An 11,075-nucleotide genomic window follows, 5' to 3' on the forward strand; every position below is an offset into this window, starting at 1 on the left:
CGGACCATGTGTCCGAGACAGTATGGGCAGGATTTCTAACAGCTGAGGTCATGAGCCTATTGGCCACAGGCATCTCTGCTGTTCACAGATGGCTTGTTCAAAACTCCAAATAGGAAACTGTTGAGAGTCCACACACGGTGCCAGAGAAGAAATCAAAAGATTTCTTTTCCAATAAGATTCTGTTGCTCCTTAAAGTTAGCCTGTTTATGCCTCTAGTTAGGACTATTCCTTGTGTATCTGAGAAATGTTTCTGCTGATAACTTCCTTCTGTACACATTACAATGTGCAGGCAGAGATGTATCAAAATGAACAGAATCTTAATCCTCCTTGATGCCTATTTCCTCAGAAGGAAATGCCTGAGTGGTTCTTCCCTTTGTCTACTTTAGGCTTAAGTTTCATCCATATCTTTCTTGCTTTTTCTTTTTTTTTCCTTTCTTTTTTTTAATTTTTTAATTTTTTTTCCATTCAAAAAATTTCCACTTCCTCCCCTCCTCCATTCCCCTCCTGCTCCCCCACTCACCCTCCTTCCTCTCACTCCCTCCTTAAGAGAGGGCAGGGTACCATGCCCTGTGGGAAGTCCAAGGCCCTCCCCCCTCCATCTTGCTTTTTCTTTATTTTATATGGTATTGAAATCCTCATTTCCTATCAAAATGGGAACTTGTACACAGTTTTAGCTAAGGATTTCCTGACACCTGCATCTTCACTTCCATTGACTTCCAGGCCATCAATGTGTTTTCCTCTATTCTTTGCCTTTCCTTTGAAGAATTTATATGTGTACTGTGTCTATATGCTTACCCTACCCCTTCCCCTGTTCAGCTCCTCCTGCTTACCAACTTCCTCTCATGAGTTCTTTTTCTTTAATATTTTATTTTATTTTATGTGTGTATGTATATGCACAGATATATATATATACAAGCTTCTGGGTGTATTTAGTGTTGGCTGCATATGTAAGTGTTTAGGCTGATCACTGGCATTGGATAACTCCACAGCAAGCTGGTCCCTATAGGAGACTGAATCTTCCTCTCTCAGCACTCAATGTCTGTAGCTTTTCACCTGTGGGTGGGAGCATGGGAGATTTCCCCTCTCCATATTGATGTATCCATTGGTGTTGTCCTAGCACTGTCTCACAGGGAAACCATGTTTTTGATATTTCCTAAGTATAGCTTCCTTGTTAGATATTTAAGACATTTCCAGCCCTCCATAGAGAGCTAAAACAAAAGAAAATCTTTCATTTGTTCTTACTTCATTCACCTACTCATCAACTTTTCACCAAGGGTCTCCCATTGCCAAAAATGTTACATGAAATCAAGGCAAAACATATGAAGAACAGTGTCTGTTCTCTAAAGGTAACAATTGAGACAAAAGAGACAAGGAGAAAGACTGTAATAATCATTTAGGCCAATTCTATTCTTTATGGATAAAGATAATAAAACTCAGTGAATTTCATTAAGTTTACAAAGCTCCTAGGGGTCAACTCAGATAAAATGAACTTAAATCTTGTCTCTGAGTGTTAAATTTTATATTCCTTAGAAATTAGAGTCAAGAGTGAAAATTACAATATTAATATTGTTATATTTGTGGAGGGAAATATGTTCAAAGTAAATTATATACTCATATGAAAATGTCATTTTAAAGTCCGTCACTACTGATAATGAATACAAAACAATATAAACTGTATATTAAAAGAAGCTAATATGATTTCAGTATTACAAATAATTAGAAAAGCAGTATAAAAAGATGAGGTCAGATCCAGAAGGGTCAGCTTGTGAAGGAGCAGCCATGTCTGGGGTTAAATAGTCAACCAGACCATAAATTTAAAAGCTGATATTGAGATTAAAAATTGTGGCTGATGGAAGAGCATGAGAAGCCTAGAGCCCAAGTATTGAGAATGGATACTGCAAAGAATTCATATATACTATAAAAGATATTCTCTCATTTGGAGGTCAAATCTAAACAGCTGAAAGATAATATGAAGAAGCTGCCGTTGATATGGGCAGTAAACAAAGCAAGTGTGTTTGCCATGAAAGAAGAGCATTTGCTGAGGAGGGAAGGCAGGGGGTAGTTGAGTGTTTGATTATAGATCCCTTACATAAGGACCAGGGGAGCAATCTGTTCAGTTCTTTGACTTTCCAAGTTGTATGCGCTTGATAGTTATTCAAAGACTATTCTAATTCTCTTAGACTATTAAGTGTGTGTTTGTTGTTTTTCCATGAGTGTGTCCAAATCATGTATTGTTTCTTATTATTATGTACAACTGTAATCTTATCACAATTTGCAATATCACAAAACAAGTGAGATTAGGTTCACTCAGTACTGATGACATTAATCTTTATCATTCTCTGTTCATTGAGTATATTATATAGTCACCAGTTTCCACATTCAGGTACAGAGATAGTGGAGGCTCTTTGAGAGTATGTTAGTATCTGTTAAATCATCAAATATTTTTGGTATTTTAGAGTCTGCAACTAAATATTCCACTCAAAAGTTTCTGTCATAATTACTGATTTCCATTTTAGTATAAAAAGAGCTTTTCATTTTCTCCATTGATTTTTTTCACTCCTTTTATTCCTTTGTTCAAGATATAATTGTTTCCACAAACCAACTCTCTAGGAATTTGCAAGCAACAACTTTTTGGAGTCTTTATGGTACATTTTCCTGGGTCTTTGTTCACATGTTTATGTTCTGCAATGTTCAAAGCACATTGTACACTCTATAGTATGCAGTCTCAGAACAACTTGGTACAAGAAATGCATTACTTTCATCATTTGAATTTTAATAAAATTACTCATAGATAATGTTTTTTCTTTAAGTGTATACTGTAGATTCCAATGTGGGCATTATCTAATATTGTAAACTTAGGAATTCCAGAAGAATAAATGAATTTTATATTATTTCTAGTAATTGTCAGTACAAAAGTTTATTTGTGATTTATATTTACGTACACAGAGAAATTTACTGATTCTCCAAAGTACATTGTAAATAAAAAACATTTATTTTATTGGAAAATTTACAGTAAAAATTTTAAGATCAAGTAGATGGTATTTATTTATTTATAACTACTAATCAAGGGTCAATAGGATGCTGCCAAAATTGACTACATGAATTTGATGCCCAGGACTCACTAGTAGGAGAAAAGTGAGTTCTACAACTTGTTCTCTGACCTTCCTGTGTGCACTATGAACACAAGCATGTAAAACTCATGCACACACACACACACACACATGTATACACACTGGAGAGTTTGCTTATTGGTTAAGAAGACTGGGTGCTCTTCCAGAGGACATAGGTTCAATTCCAAACACACACAAGGAGAAATGACATCCTCTTCTGGCCTTCATAGGCACCATGCACACAAGTGGTGCACAGACATGCATCCATGGAAAACAATAATAAATACACACAAAATAAAGTAAATAAACATTTTTCTCAAAAATTTAAACAACAAAACAAAAGCAGAAATGCTAATTTTTCCTAAAACCATGTTTGACATTGTATTTAGCCAGCAGTACAGACAAAAGCACAAGAATAGAAACTCAAGTGAATAGAAGTTGTTTGACTTTTCATTTTGTTTAAATCTCATCTCTTCAATTGAATTCTTACAAAAGTTGATGAAAACAATAAATTACACTTCTTCCCATATCTGCCAGGTAAACGTAGGGGAACTTTCCTCCCACCCTGTAGATTCCTCCTTCTTTCAGGAGCCACTAAGAAATCCACAATTTACCTTGGACTATACAAGTAGTAAAAACTATCCCAGGGCCCATTGTGGAGGCTAGGATTAAAATAAAACTTAGTGGTTAAAAGTAAGCCAACTATTCTATTAAAAACATTCCCTATTCCCATACAGCTTGTTTTAAGATTATAACTAAATACCTGGTGTGAACTGCAGCTTTCTATACATTGCTGTAGAATCAGATTAAAGCAACCATGGGTTGTAAAGAATGCTTCTCTAACACCTTAAGCATCTAAACAGCACATTAAAATATTAGTCACAAAATTGACCAATAGCATGAATCCATGGCAGGTCACACCCCCACTGAGAGCATATAAAAGGCCCTCCCTGCAGGGAGAACCATACAGACTCAACTCTCTTACACTCCTTCTCTACCAAGAACAACCTCAACAACCAAGACCATGTGTGGCTACTACGGAAACTACTATGGAGGCAGAGGCTATGGCTGCTGTGGCTATGGAGGCCTGGGCTATGGCTATGGAGGTCTGGGCTGTGGCTATGGCTCCTACAGTGGCTGTGGCTACCGTGGACTGGGTTGTGGCTATGGCTGTGGCTATGGCTATGGTTCACGCTCTCTCTGTGGCTGTGGCTATGGATATGGCTCTGGCTTTGGATCTGGATTTGGCGGCTACTATTGAAGATACCATGGGAGACTCTAACCTGCTCCAATTGTAACTTTGGACTCCTAGTTCTGAACTCCACATGCACTGAGCCTCTTCTCTGAAGATGACACTGCCAAGAAGCCTATCATGATATGCTGTGACTTACACAGAGGACACATCCTCCCTGGATGTAGCTCATAAAGGAGGGAATAAAGTTTACCTGACCTCTGTCACTTCTATGGTTCTCAGAATGATGTCACCAGACCAAAGGCCTTGGTGGCTTTCCTTCTTGTCCTCATTTATCTCTTCTCTAATAAACATCATTAATATAAAATTAATCATAGTTTTTATTTCATTTGTTAATGTCAAAAATGTCTTATTGAAGTGTTTGGTTTCAGCATCCATGAAAAACAGTGATTATTTTCTTAGACATTATTTTCACTTATTATTTCTAGGGCAATTTCTTTACTATGTCCATGTTAGTTCTGAAAATGTGTTTATGTAAATCTCAACTTTACCTTCTATTAGTGAGGAATTATTAGTCCTACTATGTAACTCTCAAATATAGGCACTTTATGTATGAATTATTTAAAATAATAATTTCCAAAATAGTCACATACATCTTGTCTCAAAATCAACTATTGCTTTCTCATCTTCATTTCTAACTTATAAAAAGATTTGTAGTCTAAGAATACTTTATAATATAATTACACACATACATGATCACATATACCATGTCACCTATGGTTTGCTATTAAAAGGAAGCCACAGGGCATGTCCAAAATGCAAAATGGGAGTTCATATCTGCCCATCAAAACAATGCCTATGCCTCATCCTCAAAAGGAATTAAAATGTATCTGTTCATACAACATGCACTATAGGAATTTTATGTCCGGGGCCTTTGGTAAAATTTTCTGCATTAGACATCTAGAAATGAAAATTCACTTTTTTAGCCCAGCTTTCTCGATTTCTACTGCTTCTTCTAAAGAACATGACTCCTTTAAATTTTATGGTGTCAATTTTGTTCCTTTGTTCTTCATTAGGGAAATATCTATTCTAACTAGAGATTTAAAATTATGATCATTCATATGTGCAAAGCTATCACCACATGTCATTTGAAATATAACTCGTCAACTGATTGGCTATCATTAAGTTTGTCAAATAAAGCATTTAGCATTTTCATTTTGACAAGACCTTTGTTAGCCTTCGCTGTAGACCTAATAATCTGAGGTACTCAGAAGGCTGAGGAAGGAGGATTGCAAGTTCAAAGACACCCAGGGTAGCTTATCTTTAAGGTAAACTAATCAAAGAACTAAGAATTCTATATTTTTTTTAATATCAGTATTAAAATTTTATTTGAATTTATTCTTCCTTGGGCAGAATTTGTTCATGACACATACAATAATTTCTTTGCCCAGTGAGGCCAATTGTATTTTCACAAACAGTTTTAATTTTCTTTTATGTTTCTAAATTTCAGATTTCTTAACCAAGGTGGCTTTCCTGCTCAGCTATGTTTATTTATGTATAATTAATTACAACAGAAGAGCTTTCCTTCTAGTGGTTCTCAAGCATCACCAAAAGGAACACAAGCTTCTACATTTCTACGTTTCCCTATAGCAATGTGGAAAGAGCCAGCAAAGAGACCATGTGTCACAAGTGACAACATACATAAGTTCAAAGGTGCTGACTCTCTCAGAGTGACAGGCACCAGTAAAAATATAAAATGTAAGGAAAAAAACATTTTACAGATTCCAGTAATTGAAAGTAACAAAAACAATAATTCGTGGCAGTATCTACTTGGAAGGAAAGAATAACTCTGCTGTGGTCTTCGGTTAATCATTGGACATGCCAAAATGAGGCTGTATATATTTTCTTTGTTATACTGTATTGTACCAATTGAAAGTTTGAAAACAATCATACAATAGAAAATACAGTACCAGAGAATGCTTCTTTCATTGATGGAAACTCTAGATCATTTCCATGTAAAAAGTTCTACTGGTATACCATAGTCTAAGACACAACTGTCTTTCCCCATGTGAGCAGACTATAGCTTTGAAATTAGTAATGCTGGAAGAAAACAGTGCCTCATAACAAAATGATTAACTCTGTGTTTCTCAAAAGAAGGGAGAAGACCAGTTCTTCCCATAGCAGCAAGGATGACAGTAGGCATGTCAGCAGTCACTGTGGCCATTGCCCTGACTATCCAAGTCACATCCCAGGCATCCATAGCCATAGCCTAGGCCTCCACAATCATATCCCAGACATCCATATCCAAAGCCCACACCACCATCACCATTAAATTTTACTGTATCAGGATTAGAGTGTTCAGTTATCAAGCTATATCAGCGTCTAGAATTCCAACCTCATATATCTTAGTATACCAAGTGAGTGTAAATGGGGAAACTACAGCAACTGTTGACTTCACATCAGCAATTAACTGGTATTGAAGCCATCTAAACTTTCTCTTACTACAAATATACTCAAGAAAATATTGTCATCAGCTAAGGAATATAATATGTCCTTTACAGAAATTCTTCCCCTTGTTTGGTGACTTGTTTGCTCCTGATGCCAAAGTTAATCCATTTCTAGTTAACATAAATAATCATGCTGATATGTACTTCAACTCCAAAGCATTTTCATCTTTAAAAATGTCTTTCATTCAGNCTGTTGACTTCACATCAGCAATTAACTGGTATTGAAGCCATCTAAACTTTCTCTTACTACAAATATACTCAAGAAAATATTGTCATGAGTCAAAGAATATAAAATAATATGTCCTTTACAAAAGTTCTTCCCCTGATTTGGTGAATTGTTTGCTCCTGATGCCAAAGTTAATTCATTTCTACTTAACATAAACAATAATGTTGGCATGTATTTTAACTCCAAAGAATTTTCATCTTTAAAAATGTCTTCCTTTCAGTCATGATGTATATAATCCCAGAAAGAAGCTGATGACTTTAAAGGTGCAGAGGAAAATGGGAAAAAAACTTTTTGGGAAAATTACAGGATATTAGAGGTGTCATTGCTGACTTTTTAAGGTAACCACCAATCTATGGATATGTCAATTGGTCATTTGGAGATGGATATTTACAGATAAGTATTGGAAATGGGATGCCATATTAATGCAAGAAAATTAAATATCTAAGAAAAGGGAGGTGATGTAGTGAATCGAAGAACACTTACCTGGTTGTTCACTGTGATAGTTTGAATGTAATGAACACCAATAAACTCATAGAGACTGGCAATATTAGGAGGTGTGACCTTGTTGAAGTATGTGGTCATGTTGGAGGAAGCATGTCACTGTAGGGGTGGACTTTGAGGTCCTTACCCAGTATCTCATACCTGTTGCTTGCAGGTGAAGTGTATGATTCTCAGCCCCTTCTCCAGTTCCATGTCTGTCTGCACACTACAATGCTAATATTGTAGTGATAATATTAGACTAAACCTCTGAAAAAGTAAGCCACCCCAATTAAATGGCTTTTTGTCTTTATAAAAGTTGCCATGGTTCTGCCCCATCTCTCTTCTCTCTTCAGAAGAGGTGGTTGTGGCCTCCTCTCCTCTCCCCTACCTCTGTTCTCTCTCTCTCTCTTCCCCTCTCTCTCTTCCTCTTCTCTCTTCCTCTCTCTCTCTCTCTCTCTCTCTCTCTCTCTCTCTTTCTGTCTCTCCCTGTGTGCCTCTCTGTCTCTGTCTCTCTTTGTCTCGCTCTCTCTCTGTCTCTCTGTCTCTCTCTCTCTCTAACTTTTACTGAATAAACTATATCCAAACTCAAAAAAAAAAAAGAAAGAAAGAAAGAAATTGCCATGGTCATGGAGTCTCTTCCCAGTAATAGAAACCCCAAGATAAGCATTTGCCATCACAACTGAGAGCAAAACATGGAAGAAAAATAAGAATAAAAAGTGATGCTGAACAATTGAATAGGAGCAGTAGGTTAAAAAATATTGAAATTAAAGCAAATGTGTGAAGCTATGAGAAGAGACATGGTTGGTCATCACTCAGCAATAGAAGAGGGGGGGTAATTCTGAATGCCCAAAACTCAAAAAAAAAAAAAAAAGAAAAAAAGGAGAGAACTTAGGCTTAACATTTATTGAGACAGTAGTCTTAATGATCCTATATTAGCAATTTCAGGAGAATATATGGCTACCAAAATAAAAAAATCACAATGTATGGAAATAGACAGAGATTAAAACATGAAATTTTATTAAATATTAGATAAAATAAAACTAAGATTTGTGGGAAAGATTCAAAAGCCCAAAGGAAGCCATTTTGCTCCTTTTAAAAGAATATTATCAATAACTATACTTAAGAAAGCCATTGAGTTTGGAAAACCACCATAGGAAAAAATGAGGGCAATCTTTTTGAGTGAATGCTGTGTTTGGGTAGGAAGAGAAACTCAATTTTTTAAAAATGAAGAGATTAATCTGAGAAAGTTTCTATGGAGATAAAATTAAGTAAAATTTCCATAATAAACACAGTTCCTCAAAGGGATTATTCCATTACAGTATTGCAATTCCAATATGTTATTTCATTATAATAAAATTTTACAACTACTTTAGTCAAATATTTTAAAAGTTAAGTATACTTTTCTTTTTATTATTTTCTTAAAGAATTTCAGCCATGTTATTTGACAAGACTTTTTAAAAGTCTTGGACTAGAGAAAGACAAACCACCATGTCATTTAAATAATCTTTTTTCCTGAAAATGTATTCTGAGCTATTGCTTGGTTGAGTACATTGTGATAAATGAGGTCACTATGTGAAATCTGAAAAATACATAATGATAATATCATCTAATTCAAAATTCTCAAACATCATGATGTTTCTGATAAAATGTCATAATGTTTGTTTTTTTTTACAAAATCAATATAACAACACCTATTTAATCAAAGAACATTCAAAAACATAGATTTATTTGAGAATCATGGCACAAGTCCTGCAGTCCTGGTACTTAGGAGTTACTGGTGGTATAATTACATGTCTGAGGCCTTCATGGACATCATTATGAGACCATCACGATGTCTGCACACTCACACATACACACACAAATGAATAAATAAATGTGTTTGACTTGAACAATAGCAAAATACTTTACGGGAGACGTTTTGACTCTTTTTCTCCATTAACGAAGGTAGACGTGCTGCAATGAGGACAATTTCACTTCTGACCTAGTCTCTAATACAATGAAAGCACAGAGTTCCACTGAAATATAAAACTAACCTTGCTTTGTTTTACCTTCAGTAAGAGGATGCATTATCACACACACTGCAGGTGTAAGGATTCATTACAAAACTGTGAAAGTTCAGTATTTGAAGCCAAATCTTGATAAGGCAAGAATGCTTAAATAATTTGGTCAATGTAAATACATGATGGTAACTATAAATCATTGTATAGTTCCTTACATGAAATATCATTGCAATATTCATTAAAGTACTGACTAAATCATCATGATTTTGTTTGTATAAAATAAGTGGAGAAATAAGATCCCATGTGATAAATAAAATTTCTTTTTGGTTTATAGAAATCAAATTCAGATGGAATTATTCTCAGCTGTATAACAATAAAACAATACATTTAGCTTAGAGTTGATTTTCTGAAATACTTATTAGTTGTATTGCCATTACCATCAAGGGGATAGAAATATGTTTGCTTTCAGAAAAGGAAAGATATTGAAACCTGGAGCAGAAAATGAATTTTCAATGTGAGTGAAGAAGAATTGATTAAAAAAGGAGGTATAATTTTGTGGAATGGAGATACAAAGCAGATGATATTTTGACCAGGAAAGTGCTGCCTCTGCCCGTAGCATCGTCATCAAAGGCTAGAATGGAAGCGTCATTTGTTTCAGAATTGTGTAGCTATGAGAGTATGGGATGTGCGCTGCTTCACTGAAACCCTAAACTAGATAAGGAATGCGCACATGAGATAGCAAGCCAAGCAAGCTTCCTTAATGACTGTGAAGCATTTGCATGGTTGAAAAACAACAGAATAATTAGATTAGTCATAAAATTAGTCAATAGCATGGGTACATGGTGGGCTCCACCCAGACTGAGAGCATATAAAAGGACCTCTTCAGGGAGAAGTATCCAGACACAAGTCACTCACACTCCTTCTCTACCAAGACCAACCTCAAGAACCAGCACCATGTGTGGCTACTACGGAAACTACTATGGTGGCAGAGGCTATGGCTGCTGTGGCTATGGAGGCCTGGGTTATGGCTATGGAGGCCTGGGCTGTGGCTATGGCTCCTACAGTGGCTGTGGCTACCGTGGGCTGGGCTGTGGCTATGGCTGTGGCTATGGCTATGGCTCACGCTCTCTCTGTGGCTGTGGCTATGGATGTGGCTCTGGCTATGGATCTGGATTTGGCTATTACTACTGAAGACACCACAGAAGACTCTAAACCTTCTCCAACTGCGATGTCAGAGTTAGGCCATTATGAACCTAATATATTCTAAGCCTCTTGCTTAGATGGTGAGGATCTACCTCCCAGGTTTCTGATACAATTTTACTGAAGTCTTGCTTTCTGCTTCCTTCTGGATCTAAAAATTCAATTTATTCTTTTGAGAATTTCTTGTAAAAAGAGGAAGAATGTGAAATGCATGCTCTGGGTACCTAAGTTTTCATCATTTCATCATGGGATGATTTGTCACATATTCTGCTAGCTTTTAACCAAGAAGATTTTCTTTTTCTAATAAAATTACACAACTGAATCTATCAATGTGTTTTTTTTATTTAAAAATCCAGTAGT

The 11,075-nt window shown here is 35.9% G+C and overlaps 1 protein-coding gene across 1 annotated transcript; it reads left to right on the top strand.

Moving 5' to 3' along the window:
- Window positions 1-6: 6 nt before the first annotated feature.
- On the top strand, window positions 7-10,706 carry LOC126499409 (keratin-associated protein 6-3). The gene is made up of 3 exons (XM_050138593.1): window positions 7-20; window positions 4,113-4,267; window positions 10,507-10,706. The coding sequence occupies exons 1-3, from the start codon at window positions 7-9 to the stop codon at window positions 10,704-10,706; spliced, it is 369 nt and encodes a 122-aa protein (XP_049994550.1).
- Window positions 10,707-11,075: the final 369 nt, after the last annotated feature.

Source organism: Alexandromys fortis, unplaced genomic scaffold (assembly GCF_014885135.2).
Source record: "Alexandromys fortis isolate MF-2015 unplaced genomic scaffold, M_Fortis_MF-2015_v1.1 scaffold_11, whole genome shotgun sequence".
Taxonomy (NCBI): Eukaryota; Metazoa; Chordata; class Mammalia; order Rodentia; family Cricetidae; genus Alexandromys; species Alexandromys fortis.

Excerpts from the sequence above, each read along its gene's own strand:
- LOC126499409 (XM_050138593.1), top strand. Across the intron at positions 4,268-10,506 it reads CTGTGGCTACCGTGGACTGG|GCTATGGCTGCTGTGGCTAT; the intron begins GTTGTGGCTATG and ends ATGGTGGCAGAG.